We start from the raw sequence: 19752 nt of genomic DNA on the forward strand, positions 1-19752 counted from the left end.
TGAGTTAGCATGTAGATTCAAATGTACATCTCAACTAAAGTACATCCTATAGTTTGTTTACCAAATTGGTATGACAGATAAAAGCTTCCTTTGTTTTTCCACGTTTGGTTGGTTATGTAAGAGTATTGATCTGTTTATCTGCACTTAGCAAGAATTTTGTGAATCAACAGTTTAGGAATGTGTCTGAGGGATCAAAGCAAGCAATTATTGCACACCTACATGTACGGATGTGCTGCACATTAAAAGCTTTGCGTAGTAGTTTTTTCTGACTCTTCACATGGGTTTGACAGATGTAGACTAGATGGACCAAGTGCTCTTTATGAGCCAGCATATCCTACAGGCTGTACTCTCTATTTCCTTCAGCCACAGAGGAGAATGATCAAGTGAGTGTAGGTTCCCGAACCGAAGATTCATAGCCCTTTTTTAATATAAAAAAGAGTTGCCTTTTTCAGAGACTTGTAATTGTTTACAAGTCTCCACGCATGTCTTCCTTTGGACAGGGTGACCTTATCGTCTGTCGGTGAAAGCTTTTTAAAGACAGTGTTAAAAGTGTTTTTGAAAGAAGTATGCGTGGCTGACGTACCATATGGGTCATATCTGAAGGGTGTCCAGGGAATTTTCCAGGTACCTCCTTGCTGGTGATTGTTCTGACCCAATTATATTTCAGTTGACAGAATAAGATCTATTGGTTTTTGCATTGTGACTCTCAATCTGTAGCAGCATTTTGCAGAGGCACCCTGCCGAGCTATTGGTTGCTTGGTTAAACTAAACTCAAGACGTGTCTGAACAGGAGCTGCATTTCTCAGCAGTGCAAGGAAGTACTGATACATATTGGAAATTATGCTATTTAACATTTTTGCATTTAGCCTCATAGTGCTTCGCTTCTGTAAGTTAGAATTTGGTAGCAGTTTTGCGGATATTACTTTCAAAATCGGTGAGATCGTAGGTCGTTGGTGCTTTAAATAATCTTTGAAATACTACCATCAGGGAGCAGCCTTTGGCATTTTACTGACGTTCCTTCGGTAGAAAGGAGCTTCTTGAGTCAATAATCACCCCGAGATACATGTAGCCCTTGACTTTCCCAATTTCGATTCCTTTGGGATGTCATTTGTGGGTTCTATTTGTTTTATTAGTAGCCACCTTGACCTTAGTTTTTGCTAGGTTTATTTCCATACCAGTTCTGATGAGTACTTGGCTAAGCTGTCAATAAGCCTTAGCAAACCCACTTTGGTTTGGCTTGCCAAAATAATGTCATCTGCATATAGCAATTTGGATAGTTGACAACCACTGAGTTTAGGAGAGTGAGAGTTTATGGAATCCAGATCTGCAGGCAAAAAACAGATTAAAAAGCAGGGACGCCAGGGCACACACCTTTCCAGGCCTAATTGAGTGTCAATCTGGCTTGAAACGCAAGTTTCATTACCAATCTTGAACCTCACCCAAGTATATGTGTACACCAGTGGGATGGCTGTGAGAGGGGAACACGGTATTTCCCGCTGCTCCAGTTTCCCCATAATATTTTACACTGAACTTATTCAAAAGTGGTTTTGAAATCCACAAAGCACGAAAGGTTGTGGTGTCTGCTTTTTCAGTTATAGCTCAATCATTAATGGCCTAGGATGTTAGTTGAGGTGCCTGTACCACTGTAGAATCCTGCTTGGTTTCTTGGATTTATTACTCTTGACAGTATGCAGTGTCAAGAGAGGTATTTGCTGGAAGATGGAATGATAAAGTTACAAGCAATTCAATCTTTTGTGGCAAGTGATCATTTTCCTGCCTCTGTCCTATTTTAAAAGATTTCAGGCAAAATCACTATTGTGTAATCGAGTACGGAGTGCGATTTGGTGGGGTAGTGTATTGTGACAGAGGGGCTAGCTCCTTGAAGCCTCCCATTTAGGACCCTCAGCCCTACCTGTTCGACTTCCATTATGAATTGCTCTTATTATGTGCCGCCCCTTTGCATGACACTTCTCTTGAGTAGAGATGTTCTATATTTAATCCTGCTCTATCCACTCCTCATATGGTTCAGGTCTGCACATCAAATTCAGATTGAAGTCTCCCAATATCAGAATTTCACTTTGAACTGAATGATTCTAGGTGATAGAGGTCAGCCTTTCTGTGAGTTTTTATTTGATTTATTTAGTCAGGGTGTATGTAGACATTAAGTAATACCAAAGATGTCCGACTTCCTGGTAACCAGTTGCCTAATTATACCATCAGGATGCCTGAATCTTCAAATGTTAAAGCTACATTTTTATCTTGAACGGCTGAAGTGGTATAAATTGCAAGACGGTCTTATGGGTGGGCATTTCTCCTCAGCTTGACTGCTAGATTAACAAAGTCACCGAAGCCCAGAATTGGAATGGCATCATTGACAGGTTTCCTGCAGCATTAACACTTTGTTATCCCCAGAATTTTAATAATCCAAGGTCATGTTTTTGGTTTGCTAGACCCCCAATGTTCCATGAACAGATGGCAAAGCAGTTAGTGGGTGGGGAGGTGGATGGTATTCGGTCGTCAGCGTTTCAAGATTTAGAGCGGCAGCCGGGTCCAGTCTGTCAGTTTTTAAAAGCTCATGGGTGTGGTGATACTGATTCATACTGGATGCTGATGACGTTCCTCCTATCGCACTTCTAAGTATGGAATACACCGGTTTTTCTGCCCTTTTACTCTTTTTTTCTTATAATCGTTAATGGTACAGAGAGTGGGCGGGGGTAACAAGGACATTTGTATGGGACGGCTTGTATACCCCAATTTTTTAATATGGATTTCCCACCCCAGATCTGACTCGCTGTTATGTTTGTGGCCCAGATTACTAAAGTGGGTTCACTCAGCTGACTTGAGGGAGTTGGGAGGAATTCTATACACTCAATGTCACTTGAGGTAATGCTGCAAAACATTGATCTTGATGGAAGCAGCCTTAATGTCTTGCCGTTACTTATATATCATGACTTCCTCTTGATTGGTATTTTGGTATGAAAAAGTTTTTTTTGCCTCTTGTTTATGATGTATATCAAAATCTTATAAATCTAAAGAAGTTTTTTCCTGTGGTAATGATTGGGTAACTGTAACCTGCATTTCATTATTTTTATTTTGGCATAGAGTTGAGGTTGAGATATCGCTTTGCTTGAGGTATCTCCACATTCTCCGTATGTCCCTCTTGATTTTTTCGTGTTGCATTCACTTCTGATTGTGATACTTGAGTCAGGAATTGGTCCGTTTTTATTTCTAGTTATTTTTCCATTACTAGTTAAAGCAAGCTGGAACCTGCATGTACTACTGGCGTTTCTGTAATTGTAGTTTTTGTGTCCGTTACCGTGGCTTCTGTGTGTTTATTTGCTTGTGGTAGTGTTGCCACCCGATTTTTTTTTTTCAAACTTAGGAAACTACTTTTGTTGAGATGGTCAGTTCAGTATCTTGTTGACCTTGTTTCTGGCTTTCATTTGCTTTTTTTCTCTGCCTTTTCGTCATGGCCTTCGGAAGTGCAGAACCAGTGTCATATAATTCGTCATTAAGGGCCTCATTATGACATTGGCGGTAAATGCCGCCTACCGCCACGGTGACAGCCGCCAACATACCGTCGCTGTGGCTATCAGCCGCCAACCTCATGATGACCATAGACGGAATACCGCCAGAAGGCTGCCGGTATTCCGTCGATGGTCATGGCAGCGGACGGCGGTAAGGTGGTGCTGCTGCTATGAATGAATGTGAGTGTACGTGTATGTTGTGTGTTGTGAACGCGTGTGTGCTACAATGTATGTTAGTGTGTTTTGCGGGGTGTGGGTATGTTTGTATGTGTGTATGCGTGGGTGGATGTGGGTATGCATGTGTGTATGAGTGTGTATGTGTGCATGTGTGGGTGTGTGGATGTTGGGGGGTCGGGAGAGGGAGGGGGAGGGTGGGGGAGGACTCTGGGGAGGGGTAGGGGGCAGGGGAGACCCCTCCCTGGCACTGATAGTGCCTACCACCATGTTTTTTGTGGCAGTACGCATGCCACAAAAAAGCATGGTGGTAGGCTGGGGCATAATCCCGAGGTTGGGATTGTGGGATTGCAACGGCCGCCTGGCTGGAGACCAAAGTCTACAGCCCGGAGGTTGTTACCGCCCTGGCGGACGGAGTGGTACATTGGCAGTTTGGCTTGAACCAAACTGCCAATGTCATAATTTGGTAAAAGGTACCGCCAGCCTGTTGGCTGTACCTTTCACCAAATTACCACCGTCCGCTAGGGTTGTAATGAGGCCCTAAGTGTGTTGTTTGAATCTTTCAGGTACAGTTGGGTATCCTCTTTTCCTTTGTTTGTGTATTTCCACTTGTAGTTTTAGACTCTCCTTCCCTGCATCGTTTCAATTATTTTAATGACTGATTTGTTGCAATAATGGGATCTATGTTATCTCTCTTAGTCTCCTTTATCCGCTCTGTGTTAGTTAGTTTGCTTGGATCCTCTGTTCTAGTGCTTGTGATGTTTCCCATAGGAACCTTGACCGGGTCATTATCTGAGCTGGGATTCCTGCACACTTGTTTGAATAGGTTTTTATTTAAGTGATTAATAAGTTCAGAACCCTTGGAGCAGTACCTAGCCTATTTTTCACTGGTGAGCATAAACACTGTATTGTGTGGATTTCGGTCTCCTGTGCACTCTTTATAAGGCTGTCAAGCTCAGCTAGTTTCTTATCTATCCCAGAGACAGATACCACCAACATATTTAAGAGGTCTACCAGGATATCCAGTTTTTTAGATTGGTAATTCAGTGTGTCAACTGTTGAATGGAAACTTCTTAATAGTCCCGTCCTAGTGTCTGGCTGTGGACTAGTGATTGCTTTATCTATGGTGCTGCTGTTATTGCTGATGTTTTTGACAGACTGTTGCTCTTTTTCAGGTTGAGAGGTGGGATCTGGAGGGCAGCGACTCATCGTATTTGTCAGTATCTTCTGATTTTCATACATTCCATCCAAGGATGTATTGTTTCTTCGGTATCTTTCATCAAACTGTTCCAGTCCAAGTGATCTGCATTACCTTCCCGCTTCCTAGTGGTTTGCATAGTAGATGTCCCAGGAATATTAACAAGGGGTATTGGTATAGTTGCATTTGTTTCTGATTGATGGAGGGTTGGGGCTACCAAAAAAACTGGATCATTTGTAATGAAAGCAATATGATCAGCTGTCATAACATGGCAGTAGGAGTTTGTTAGTTCTTTTGGCACATCAAATCTAATGTTGCTCACTTTCGTTGTTACTTGTAGGTGTTTTGCTGTGGACTTTTGAGTGGGTAATACGCTGAGGGTTGCTAGATAATCAACAAGATGATCTCCCCTGTTTTCCAATATGTTGTTTGGTACAGTAGTTGTATCAGGTAGACACTCATGAGATGCTGCTGGGAGGTGATAATCAATCATATCGACCACTGTGAGGTTAATAAGTGCTAATTCTTCAGTGTACAAAAAATCCTGCGTTATCTAGATTGGAGCTGAAGTATCCCAAACGTCAGTTGGGCTTCCAAAGATGGGAAATTCTGCTCATTGGTAAACTTGAGCTGCCAAAGCTTCCTTGGATCTTTGTGATCCAGTTCACTGCCATTGCCCCACAACTTGAAAGGCAAATGGCAGGTTAATTCCCTGACCACTGGGCAGAGCACCAACCCGCCCCCCAACAGACCCATTGGGCATGCCAGTGCCCGCCCAATGAGAAGAAGACCTGATGTGGAAGAAAGTCACTTCAGTGGATGAGGGTCTTATATCCTACTAAGGCTATCTCCAGTGACCTGGATTGGGTCAAGCATGTGGATCCAAGGACTCACAAGACAGAACTGCACACTTAGGCCCAGATTTATACTCTGTTTGCGCTGAATTAGCATCATTTTTTACACTAATTCAGCGCAAACTCAACTCCATATATATATTTTGATGCTAGACTAGTCTACCACCAAAATATTGGAGTTAGTAATTTTTTGGATGTGTGAAACCACCTTGCCTCAATGAGATGCAAGGTGGACGTTCCCATCCAAAAAATGACCTTAAGGCCCTAGCGCCTTATTTATCCTCCCGTGCAAAAATATTGGCTCTAAGCCTGCTTAGCGCCATTATTTAACTCCTGGGTCTGGGCAGGTGTTATGGGACCTGTGGACCCATTTCCATGGTCAAACACTATGGAAAGAGCCCACAGGTGCCCTGCCCAAACCCCAGGAACACCCCCACCCACACCAGAGGGACACCACAGGATGAAGGACCCCATCCCATTTAAGCATAGGTAAGTAGAGGTAAGTATTTTAAACACATTTTTAAAATGTCATTGGGGCCCCTGAAATGGGCCCCCTTACATGGCACAGTGTGCAGTGGCCATGCCCAGGGGACCCTTGTCCCCTGTGCTGGCCATTGGGGTGGTGGGCATGAGGTATGGATGGTTTTACATCAAGAAATTACACTAGGCTGCTTAGAGTAATCTTTTTGACTTTAACCAGCCTAACGTCATTTTTTGCTGCAAAACACCCTTCTCCCATACTGCCACCCCGACCGGCTAACGTAAAAAATGTTTACGCTAGCCTACTCTTTGCGCCGGATTGCATCATTCCATTAATATGGGCCTGGCTAGCGTCCTGGAATGGCGCAAGCCGGCGCTATACTTTTTGACGCAAAACTCAGCAAACGCAGTTTTCAGTCAAAAAGTATAAATATGGGCCTTATTTTGTGAAGACACTATCAAATGGGAGTGTGTGTACTGGACCATGAACATTTCTTTCACCCCCCCTGTTTCTGTTTCAGCATAGTTTGTCTGGTTGGTATAGTGTGTGTTTAGAGTGTGACCAATTTTGGAAGCTCTAGATGTTGATCCTGAGGGCTCCAGTCATGCCTCAACATGATGTGGCTGTGTACCGTTATGCAGTGGAAAGTAATAGTGTGGGCAATATTTGATGACAACCTGGCTAACTGGGGCATAGTGGTGCCCTGTCTTTACATATTGCTGACGTTTCCACTAATGTCTGGATATTTTTAGCATAATGGTGCTGAAACCCTTTGCCAAATGATGAACAAACCTCATATTTAATGATGATAATTGTGCACGAAGAAAGACTTTCCCTACCAGTGACAATAGTACATGTGGATGTTTCACCAAAATGACAGGCTGATATTGAAGGACCATAGATGTATTTACTATAAAAAAAATGAAACTCATGCATTTTAGGACAAATGCTGTTCATAATAAACATGACATGCTTCTCTTGTTGGAAATATGTAGAAATTAATAAACTACTGTTTTGAATAAAATGATTGATTGTGTAAAATATATTCAGGCTGATATCTGAGTGTTACTTCATGGTGAGATTCTGAGACCTTGTTGAGTTTGGTCTTGGTACCAGAGGGCATCTGCTGCCATGGCTGTTATCTCATGACTTGTGTGTAGGTACTTTATCATCAACATTAATAATATCATGTTTGATATCTTCACAACAGCTAAGTGGGGCCTGAGCAGGTAAAAGCATTGTAAACTGGGTTCTGTCTAATCCTGTGAGCAGCACTGCTGTTTGAACCTGTTAGCCTCGACTGTTTGCCTTGTGATTGGGAGCATTGTATAACATTTGATTTTTCCACTCTGTTCCTTCCAACTCCATTCTCAGTCATGAAATATAACTGTGAAAGGCTTGGAAGGAAGAGGGTAGAAAAATCAAGTAAAGGATGATGTGACATAGACAGGGACAAATTATAGAATATTGCATCCTGAAAAACAGATGTTATCAGCTGCCTGAAATACACATAACTTTTGAGCCACTTTTTCTGGAGAATTGTGCTGACAAATCCCCTGCTTTGTCACAGTTCTTTAAATGGTTTCATGATGAGGTGAATCCCAAATTGTGGAGAGCAAAGCATGTCTGATGCACCCGAAAATCAGAGGTATTCTATCGAGCTTGTAACTAATTTCACCACAACATACATCGTGGTAATTGTGGTCAGCTAACTAACTCAGAATTCTGAAAGCTCGGTTCCAGAGATGTGAGTTTAGATGCCCCACTTTCTCTGCTCAATAATAATGTACGAGCTACTCTCTAGGGCTTGAATCTGATTTCTACCTATTTTTCTTCCTGCAGCAACTTAAAACAGAGTTATTTATGAATTAACCCCTAGAATATATGAGTGGCGCTAGATACGGTGTCAAGTAAAGACGTACACTGGACTCAAACAATTACTATCAAATAATACGTACTTTTAAAATCAGAGTTTGTAACACTAATTATCGGAAACCCCACTTCCTGAGCCTTACAACATCGATGACAGAAATTATTTGCATTGGGGTCATTATTTACTTTGACTGCCGTGGACATGCAAAACTGAACAAGGCTATTCAGCACCATGCCAGTATTGAGTAATGGAGCTATAAAAACAATCTCAGAGGACAGGCAAATATGTATACATTATACTTGCCTGTCCTGGACGTGTGTCTATTCTAGACCTGATTATTAACCACACATACAATAATGTAGGCATTAATCGCCTTCTCTTCATAGACTGCATTCAAATACTGTGTACAATTGAGATCTACCATGCAAAGCCTTGGGTGCATGTGGCCTCGTTTCTGAGTACCTGCAAGTTCTAATCAGGACTGTGAATAGGAATTGTTAGGCGTGAACTATTAAAGCATCCACCTTGGAACAACAGGACAGCATAACTTATAGCAGGAATCATGGGCTTCTCGTGGTCACTGCTACAGGTTGCCAAAACACATTCATAGTTTCCAGTTTGTGGCCTGAATTCCAATATGTTAGTTGATAGTATGTAGACTATCAGAAACAGTATTTCAGAAACTAAACATCTTATTACCTACTTCAAGAATCCATGGCTAGCACCGTCAGTGGCAGGTTACGTGACCTTAATCTTCCATCTACCCGTTCCGGTCAAATAGAACAGAGAAAGACATTTCTGCCACCCTTTCCAACAGGTAGCTTTGGACCTACTCGTAGCTTGCCTCTACCATGGTGGTAGTTCCCTGTAGAGCACTGTGAGAAAGTCATCTTTTTAGCATGTTCACCATAATGTTTTCTGACTGATACTGGTGGTAACTGACCCCGACTGGGCCAGTGCTTTGAATAAAAGGTATGCGGTAAAGTGTCACAATTACAGTTGGCAGTGACCGACTCCTGAAAGTCCCCAGCATCTAACAGGGCACGAGGATTTAAGCAACCGGTATGTCCCTAGTATATAATAAGGCAGGGGAGTTCAGACGCCCAGTAGGTTTCCTGCACCGGAGTGTGCACTGCTGTGTTCCCTGCTGTGATTTTTTGCCTTGCAGACTGGCTTTAAAAAGTGAAATGTGTGCAAATTCGACTTTGGAATTTAAGGAACTTCCCAAGTGATAAACAACCTTATTTTTATCTATGTCACCCCAAGGTTCCAAGGGGTTGGGTGCCATCTAACTATAACTAGGGGCATTATAAAATATTATTTATATGCCCCGGTGAGGGAAAAAGTGCACCTTTCATTTTCTTTCATTGTAGAAAGTTAGCTTTCTAGGCTAAAATGGAAATATTTTTCATAAGCAGAAATATTGATACGAAGGAGCTAAATGTGTAATGAAAGGACTCGAATGATAATGATGAACCCAACAACTTGCCATTGTTGAATGTATCATAACTAGTACAGAAAATAAATTATAAGACTTTCTTTGAGGTGTTAAGTGGCCTGCACTGAGCATAGGTTATGTGATGGGGGAGGTTGGCAGAAGCTGAGGCCAGGCAAGGAAGGGGCCTGGGTAAATCAAGCTGAGGCTTCAAAAGGAAGCTAGTCAGAAAGGAATGCAGCCAGGCCTGCCCTCTTACCCTGTAGCCCAGAGATAGATAGTGAAAATTAAACAGGGTGCAAAGTGAGGAGATATGGCGCTCAGGATGTCAAAATACCCTAAATATTATGACAGGGAAGCCACACAAGGGAAACACCCTACCCTTAGAGGTATACACAACCTTAGAACTAAGACAATACACAATGAGGGTCCCCTCTTGTAGAAGCCTACAAAAATTAATTCAAGAGTTAAATCATATAGAACATAATATCATAAAAGTCCATGTCACACCAAACAGGTTCTAGAGTCCACCGATGAATCCACAATTTATTGGGAAAATTCAGAACATCAAAAGTAGATTGTATTTCCAGCCAACACGTGTTTCGTCTTGGGAAATGTTTGCATCCCCTACAACTTCTTCAGGGCTTGTAAGTCCACCACAATTCAATGTGTGCTTCAAACGTAAATGCTATCCAATTAATACTTCCAATCCAGATCTGTAGAGTCAGCAAATAAGTAGGCGTCCGTAGTTGGAGACGCCGCTTTTCCTAATACTTATTTGCTGACTCTACAGATCTGGATTGGAAGTATTAATTGGATAGCATTTACATTTGAAGCACACATTGATTTGGATATATTTTTTTGACTATTTGCTTCTGAATTGTGGTGGATTTACAAGCCCTGAAGAAGTCGTAGGGGATGCAAACATTTCCCAAGACGAAACACGTGTTGGCTGGAAATACAATCTACTTTTGATGTTCTGAATTTTCCCAATAAATTTTGGATTCATCGGTGGACTCTAGAACCTGTTTGGTGTGACTTGGACTTTTATGATATTATGTTCTATATGATTTAACTCTTGAATACATTTTTGTAGGCTTCTACAAGAGGGGACCCTCATTGTGTATTGTCAGAGATAGATAGTGGACTTAGGAAAATAATTTGCACATGTCCAGAGGGAGACGTTAATGGAAATGAGCTACACCAGTGGGTTGGTTTAGCCAGGTCTTGCTCCTCTGCAGGAAAATCTTCCATCTTGGAATGTTAAAGTGTAGTGCTTTATGGGACAAGAAGATGCCACACTTTGAAGGAAGTTGTCAGGCTTCTGGATGGCACCCTGCAGCCCATTAGACAAGGATGCGCACTGAGTGTCCTCCAAGATGATTGAATAAAAGTGGCTGATCTGCATTGGAACTCAGATCTGATGCCTGAAACCACAATAAGAAGAAGGAGTGCCTTGGAGAAACTCTGGTCTGCAACCCAAAGGACTGCACACTGAAGTACTGCTCCTGTTGCACACTGGAACAACAGTTCAAATGACTTTCCCTAGTTTCAAAGAGGACGCTGGTGTGGACTCCCTGAAAGCAACAGGTTAACAAAGATGGCCTGCACCACCTTTCACAAAAGTCCCCAGCCTGGATGTGTCCAGTGGACTTTTAAGGATTTAGCCAGATGCGTTGTGGGAATTAAAGTCCCCAACCTCCAACGACCATCCCAGGGCTGCAACATGGCCTTTCACCCCTCTCAATTTAGCAAAGTCACATGGAGATTTGTCACTTCGCAAGCCCCAACTCTATCAGCCATACAGCGTGCATAACAAAGATGGGATGTTCTTGGAGTGTTTTCCCAAAATGAAAGGTATTTGATAGAAATGAGTATTTTGAAAAAGTGAAATGCTTATGTTCGAAAACAAAATGATTGAAAATCCAAAACATATTTAAAGCTGCACTTCCAATGTTAATTCATTGTGTGTTTTTTGGATTTGAAGTTGTTACTCTTTTCTTTGTGGAAGTGGGCACTTGCTACTGTGCCTTTTACTTCATTAGTCATGTGGGGGTATTTTATATTGATAAAGCTTTTCCCAACATTGCTGTTGGTAACCCTGTCTTATGTGTTGGGGTAGTCGGCGTTATATCACAATATTACGTTTTAAATATTGTCCTGCCAAAATATTGTACCCCCATGTCAACAACCAAATCATGAAAATAAATACAGCTGTATTTACATTCTTAACTCCACATGTATTTTTCTTGACGATATACCTATAACTATCATACTTATAAGCACAGTGCATCAAATCCACACACACAAATGCACCACAAATGTCAACTACCTATGTCACCTTAACCGTACATAACCCCAGAGCTCCCTCAGGCACACCGTACTCAGTGTCACATACAAGCCTATGACAAAGACTACATTGCACTTTATGCCCAGCATGTCTCCTCTGCAGCCCATCGCTGCTATCACTCACAGCTTCTACGTGCTGTTCCTCATCAAAAATATCCATTTCCTTTAACCAAAAACACTGAAAAACTTTTTTGTTTGACTCCCACAACCAAGGTGTACTCATGCTCTCCCCACCCATCTAAATAGCTGGTAATGCACTTCTCCTTGTAGCACTGGAAAATCCTGCTTTGTTTTTTTACTTGTCATCAGTACTTGTCACTGTTGACCAACAAAACCTCCTCAATATCCTTTCAGTGACCTTGGGTTTCACCTACACATACTTGGTTGGTTTATGTCTCAAAAGTCATAAATATCGTCCCTTTAAAATCATCTCTCCTACGATTTTCATCTTGTGACACAGAAGCACTTGGAACACACAATTACAATTCTCCAAACAAGATTCACCAATATGCCAGTGACACGTAGCTCTGTCTAAAAGCCTGTAAATTAAAATACATCCACTTCTAACAATGTTTCTTCATGATCCATAAATGATCCATGATCCATAAAACACACTCTTAAAACTAAACCCAACCAAGGCAGTTATTACTAGCATGGTTGGGTATAGTGTAAAATAGCTCGCTGTCATACTAAAGTAGGCCAATCTATTTCATGTCTGAGCAAAGGCCCATGCACTAAAGGCAATCAGAACTTGATAAAGGATAACAGGTAGTGAAGGGTTTTAGAAATGATGCCCAGTCTGTGCGGTAAGACAGATGGACTTGAAAACATGAACTAATATTACCTTCTAATTGAGTTGCCTGCTCTCGACAACAGGACTCCATTTGTCTACTCAGAAAGCTGCAGAACTGATACACCTTGTAAAAGAGAGAACCATCCGTTCAGCGCTCAGTCACAGGCACGCTGCACCTGGATGACATTACAGCATGCGCCTTGAATCCTCAGAAATAAGATAGCTTGGCACCTTTTCCCTTAACAAAAAAGTGATGAATTCACTGACTTTCTGTAGGAGTGTCTTTAGGATGGGAAGTTTGCTATGCACACGCATCCAAATGGCATCTTCGAAGTTGGCCAAAATACCTTCAAGTGGCATGATAAAGCAGGACATGGACTTCCTTAAAAAAAGTGATGTCCTCAGGTAAACTTGTAAGTTCACCACAATTTGGTGTTGTCAGGGGTGGGCCAGACATCCTGCAAAACCATGGGGCATATTTAGGAGCCCCTTTGCATCACTGTTGGAACACGCAATGTGGTGCAAGAGCAACACACCTGAAAAATTAGATTTATCAAGCCATGCAAGGCCACCTTGCGGCCCTGAGTGGCTTCATATATCTTGAGTAAAGCAAAGCAGTGCAAATTGCTGTGTTGGATTACTCTGCACTAGGGAGGCATTACCATGTGTGTTGCGTGGGTGTTCCCATGCAACATCCATGGATTTTTACACATTCCTAGATTTACCAGAACGGGTAGACCTGGAAATGTGCCAAAAACCTCCACCTCCACAGGTAAGGTGTAATGAGGAGGAATATACTTCTAGTTTTTTTTCCTCTTTCTACGCTTGCTGCTTTCTGCAGCACACATAGAAAGAGGAAAAAGCCTCAGGGTTTTTGTTTTTATGCAGGAATGTGCTTGCTTGCATGCAGTGGAGGCATCCTTTCACCATGGTGCATTGGTTTAAATACAGCACATTCCTGTTCTTTCCCTGTCACACAGCGCAGCAATGTGACTTGCTGTGCTGCACTGCATGACAATCTTATAAATATGCCTCTAGATCGTTTGGACATCACTGAAATATTTTGATGGATAATAGGTTCTTCTACTAGTAGGGTGAACGGTACAATTATATGAATATTATATGCTTTAGTTTTTGCATTGAATTTTCCCTATTTTTGTCTACTAAAATGGGTAACACTGATCCTAATTTGCATTTTTTATTCCTTCTGAGGTGTTTGTATTGTGCTTTGTGGGCGGCAACAACCACACATTTCCGGGGTTTAGTACATATCACGTTTATAGATAATTCAGATTCTAAGCAGTGCCAGAATTATAATTTGTTGTATGCATGAATTTCAGATTGTATGCTTTGTACCCTAACTCATTGCCCATCCACAGAGAGTCTAATTTTCCAGATAAGTAGTGACTCCATGTGTGGCAATCGTCATTTTATTTACCCACACACGAACTAATCCCATATTGAGGCAAGTTTCAGCAATCAAAAGATAACTGTGTTCCTGTTTCTCTATTACTCCAGGGATCTGCAGATGATGTCTTTAGCCTCCTGGTTTAGATGGAATGACTCACAATGTCGAATTTCTCAGAGGAGCCCAGTGGATATGGTGATGGAGACTCTGATGGTGGAATTGAACTGGCAAATTAAGCAGACAGAGAAACAGCAGCGAGAAAGAGAAAATGAGTACCGTAAGATAAAGACGGGGGTGGACTACAGTTGGTTGGTCAGCTATCCAAAGCACAGCTATGAAATCAACCCTGGGGACAGGTTACAGTTGGAAGATCTGTGTGCAAAGATTCACCCCTCTTACTGTGGACCTGTTATTCTCAGGTAAGGGGAGTTGTTTGTGGCAAGGGAATAGGTGCTTGCCCTTTACAATTGAAAAAGCAGGAGGGCAATATTTCATGACTGAACTTTTCCTGACCAGGCCATCAAGAGGTGATCCAAACTTGGTTGGGCGCATCAATTACATCTTCACCTGAAGAGACCATAGTGGTTTAAAAGCCTTTTGCCGTGCTCAAGATATTTCAGATGTACATAGAGTAGGTGTAGATGAGTTTCTGTTGTGGAACAGCACATGTAGTATTGTCATCTGAAACCACAGGATACAGAGAAAATAATGCAGGGCTGTAAACAATGTGTATCTGTGTGTTCTAAAACTTTAGAAGAAGGATGATAGAACAACTTGTTACTGATTGTGGGGATCAAATTGTTCTCTTAGGTAATTCACTAAAAGCTGTCTTCATAGTTTCCAGGTCCAAGGTAGCTAGTGAGGCATCAGTCTGGGTAGGAGATATTCAGATTGTGTTGGCAGCCCCTGGTTTATTACCCTTACTCAGTAAAGTAATAATATAATAGAACCACATTGTAGGCAAGCTCTTCTCCAGAACCTCCAGTTCATCTTCAAGAACAGACTGGCAACTGGCAAGCTGACAGAGTGAGATAAAGCATTTATGTGTGCACTGGCTGAGCACTAGCACGAGATTGCCAAAAGAACGCCACAGTGGCAACCAACTTCTCCCCTGAGGGTACCATCTGGCTCACCTTTTGACAGCTTAGCAGAGCGCAAACACTACTAAAAGAGAGCTCTTCTAGGGGGTGAAAGGTCACATATAATTCAAACATCAATACAATTCATCAATAAATAACTTAAAGTTCCAAACCAGAAATATATTATCTACAAACAATAAACATTAATAAGATGAAAAGTAAGGGTCAAACGATAAAAAAGTAAATTCAATTGTTTCCAAAAATACGTAAAATGCAGTAAAGGTAAGAAAATCTGTTAAGTCCCAAGGGACTTTGGACAAGACACAGGGCTCAGGTGGAGATGACCCATGAATCAATGTGGTCAGATAAAGCCAAGGACCAATCACAGATTTTACCTTCATAATTAAGTCTTAAGCCAATCATAATCCCACAGCTTTGAATACATTGAGCAGGTGCACTCAATGCAGACAGACATTTTGAAATAAACGCTCCAGGTGAGAGAAAGGGTCTTAACAAGGAGGATGGAGCGTGCAAGGTCATTAGACATTCCTGTTGCAATGGACCGCATGCAGGTCCAGCAGTCAATGCTGGAAAGGATACTTAAGCAACACTTAGCAAACCTGCATTTCGCTCACAGGAGCTCTCATTGATTATGTTTTTCAAAAATAAAATTCCTTGGAATGTGCAATACACGTTACAAACTATGCACCTTTGTTTTACCTTAGTTAAAATGTTTCCATTTGTAAACCTATCATTCAGCTGCGGTTGAGCACTAACAGGAATACTACATAGATGACATTCCGGAACTCTTCAGGACTGGGTCTAATACAGCCTCTTAGAGAACACCACAACATTTTCAACATTTTTAAGTATTTCCTAAGTGCAAGAAATGTCAGGACACTATTTCTTGTAAGTTGCAGATGCCCTGCTGGCTGAGGCTGACAGTAACAGGCTAGGCTAGAGTTAAAAGGTGGTCACATCCCAGCTGCAGGCCCACGTAGATAACAAATGCCTACTGGACATCCCCATCTATATGGCTGCTGAAATTAAACAGGAAACAGAGTCAGCTGACCCATATTTTGGGATGGTATTCTGAAAACAGCAAACCAGGACATATGGAGCATATCGAGTTGTCTGCCACATTTGCCATTGTAGACCCAGCACTTCTTCTACACAGACTTCAATTAGCTGCACTTTCTCCAATGGTAAGCTGTCAGTGGTTCACATCCTTCCTGTGCAACCACAGACACATAGTAAGACTTGGCAACCTCTCATCCCCAACCAGTCCAGTTGACTGTGAGATCCCACAGGGCTCCCCATGCAGCTCTTTATACTCAATATATATATCAAAGTTCGTCATGGAAATATTCAGCGACCATCACCTCCACTTCCACTTCCACTCCACTCCTATGCGGATGACATCAAAAGCTACCTTAGGGAGTTGGAGAATGTGGTCATAAACAATGGCATTCAGGGCATCAAGACCTGGATGGCTACCATATCCTCAAAAAACAAAATTCGCTTCTTTGTCCCTCAACTCATTGTCAATCAAAGTGACACTTCAAGCCCCTCATTTTGTTTGAGTAATTTGTCCGTATCAAAAGTAAGACATTCGGGTATTGTCTTGAACACTGCCATCAGCCTCAACTCAAACAGTGGAGCAGTAGTAAAAGGCACATTTTTCCAAATGACACTACTCAAATAAGACTTCGATGCATCATGCCAGAAAACCACCCTACTGTGACAGTTAATTAACTTGTGCCTTGACTGCAGCAGCAACTTATAATTGGTCTCTCATCATACCAGATCAACAGACTGCCAAAAGCACCAAGTGGGGCTGGGTGCATCGTATTTGGATTAGCAAAAATGACAACCAGGGGCATCCCAGCTAGAAGGCTTCAACTGGCTCCCTGTAGAGGAACAAATCTAATTCAACATCCTCTGCCTTATCTAAAAGTTAATTGGAGAAGCTCCTCATACGTCCAAGATAAGATGAACAGCACTGACAAAGCCAATAGGCTTGACTTTGGTAACCTGGTGCAATTTGTTTTTATTTTTATTGTAAACATATGCTACATTCTACAACCTAAACATGGCAACCATGTTACATTTTTAAATACAAATTAACTATTGCACATAACTTTAATATATCAGCCCAAGGCTTCTGTTAGAAATGGGGTCTCTGGTTGTCAGTCAGTTTGCACTCTGTCCAAGCAGGGACCCTCACTCTAGTCGGGATAAGGGAGATACACAGCTCAGATAACCTTTGCTCACCCCATTGCTAGCTTGGCACAAGCAGTTAGGCTTATTTTAGATGCAATGTGTAAAGTATTTGTACCATCACACACAGTACCACAGTGCAAACACCATAAAAGTACTCAAAAATAGACAATATTTATCTGAGTAAAACAAAACCCAAACAACAAAAAGCCAACATATACAAGCAAAGTTATGATTTTTCAAAGATGAAACTTAAATATAGTGCTTAGAAATACAAATGCTTCAATTTGGTGCTATCACAGCATCATGACAAAGTTGTTCCCAACAATCCAACGCCAGTAGCGCCGGTCATGGGATTGCACGGACCCCTGGGTAGAGTACCTTTGAAAGTGAGGAAACTAGCCAGTGCACGGAGTCAGGGAGCGAGACCGCTGGATCCAGTGCACCGTCAGTTTCGGTGCTGGGAAGCACTGGAACGGAGGCGATGGTGCAAAGCGGTGGGTCCTTGCTGCGGAGCTGTGGAGATGAGGTGGGGTCAGGGCAAAGCGTCAGTTCCTGACAATCTGAGGAGGTCAGTGAATCCGGCAGGTCAAGATGCGTTGGGCGACCTCACGGGGTTGTGGTCATGTCACGGGGCTGCAGACATCGTGGCGGAGTCAGATTTCACGGATGTCAGTGACACAGCACTTCGGGACTCACGGAGTCGTGGAACTTCAGTGAGGCTGTGGCGGTGTCAGGCCTGCGATGTCGGTCGGGGTCGTCGCATTCCAGTGGGGACCACAGCTTTGGTTGCAGGCGGCGGAGCAAGGTCAGGCAACGGCGTCGGTCCTGGCGTCATTGGAAGTTGGTGCACTTGGTTTTTCTTGATTTTTAACCATCTTTCACCGAAACTGGAATAGGCACCACCTGGCAAGTTAGAGTCCACAGCAAGTGAACCTAGAGGCTGGTAGGTGAAGTCTTTGCTGTCCCTGAGACTTCTTAAAAGGAGGCAAGCTCAGTCCAAGCCCTTGGAGAAACTTCACAAGCAGGATACACAGCAAAGTCCAGTCTTTGTCCACCCTAAGGCAGAAGCAGCAACTGGAGGCCAACCCAGCAAAGCACACACAGCAAAGGGGCAGTACTCCTCCTCCAGCTCTTCAGCTCTTCTCCTTGGCAGAGGTTCCTCTTGATCCAGAAGTGTTAAAAAAGTCTGTGGTTTTGGATTCACTAATTATACTAATTTCTGCCTTTGAAGTAGGTAAACTTCAAAGGAAAGTCTCTGTTGTCCACAAGATCCTGCCTTTCACACGGCTGGCCCTCCACACACACCAGGGGGTTGGAGACTGCATTGTGTAAGGACAGGCACAGCCCTTTCTGGTGTAAGTTTCAGCTCCTCCCTCCCTACTTTAGCCCAGGAGACTCATCAGGATATGCAAAACACTCCATAGTCCCTTTGTGTCACTGTCTAGAGGGAATTCACAAACAGCCCAACTGCCAGTCTGACCCAGACGCGGATTCCACAGGCAGGCAGAGGCACAGAATGGTTGAGCAAGAAAATGCTCACTTTCTAAAAGTGGCATTTTCAATCAATCTGACAATCTAAAGTCAACTTTACCAAAAGATGCATTTTTAAATTGGGAGTTCAGACACCCTAAACTCCACATCCCTATCTGCTCCCAATCAGAAACTGTACTTAAAAGATATTTAAGGGCAGTCCCCATGTTAACCTATGGGAGCGATAGGCCTTGCAATAGTAAAAAACAAAAGTGGCAGTATTTCACTACCAGGACATGGAAAACACACCAGTACATGTCCTACCTTTTAAATACACTGCACCCTGCCCATGAGGCTATCTAGGGCCTACCTTTGGGGTGTCTTACATGCAGTAGAAGAGAAGGTTTGGGCATGGCGAAAGGGTACACTTGCAGGTCGAATTGGCAGTTTAAAACTGCACACACAGACACTGCAGTGGCAGGTCTGAGCCATGTTTACAGGGCTACTCGTGTGGGTGGCACAATCAGTGTTGCAGGCCCAATAGTAGCATTTGATTTACAGGCCCTGGCCACCTCTAGTGCACTCTGCTAGGGACTTGCTAGTAAATCAAATATGCCAATCATGGAGCAGTCAATTAGAGTTACAATTTACACAGAGTACTTGCACTTTAGCACTGACCACCTCAATGCTTGTGTGCGTCTCTACTCCACTCGAGTCCCGGCAGTCCATGCACAGGCTCCAAGACTCAACTATCCAAACTCTGCTTTAATGCTGGTAATACCCAGCATGAGAGAAGCACCGGGATTGGTCTGAGCGGTCTGGTTTGATGCTCAGTCAGGCCCTGGGAGCCGTGCCTGTTCTGCACCCAGGTGTGCACCACAGCTCGGA

General features: G+C 42.7%; 1 protein-coding gene across 1 annotated transcript in view; it reads left to right on the forward strand.

Moving 5' to 3' along the window:
* The window catches only part of RD3 (RD3 regulator of GUCY2D), a 49203-nt gene that overhangs the window by 26632 nt on the left and 2819 nt on the right, over nt 1–19752 (forward strand). The window contains exon 2 of the mRNA XM_069233936.1: nt 14203–14511. Coding sequence (XP_069090037.1) covers nt 14213–14511 — 299 coding nt within the window. The 5' untranslated portion in view covers nt 14203–14212. The remainder of the gene's footprint in view (nt 1–14202; nt 14512–19752) is intronic.

The sequence above is a fragment of the Pleurodeles waltl genome, chromosome 5, assembly GCF_031143425.1.
Source record: "Pleurodeles waltl isolate 20211129_DDA chromosome 5, aPleWal1.hap1.20221129, whole genome shotgun sequence".
Lineage (NCBI taxonomy): Eukaryota > Metazoa > Chordata > Amphibia > Caudata > Salamandridae > Pleurodeles > Pleurodeles waltl.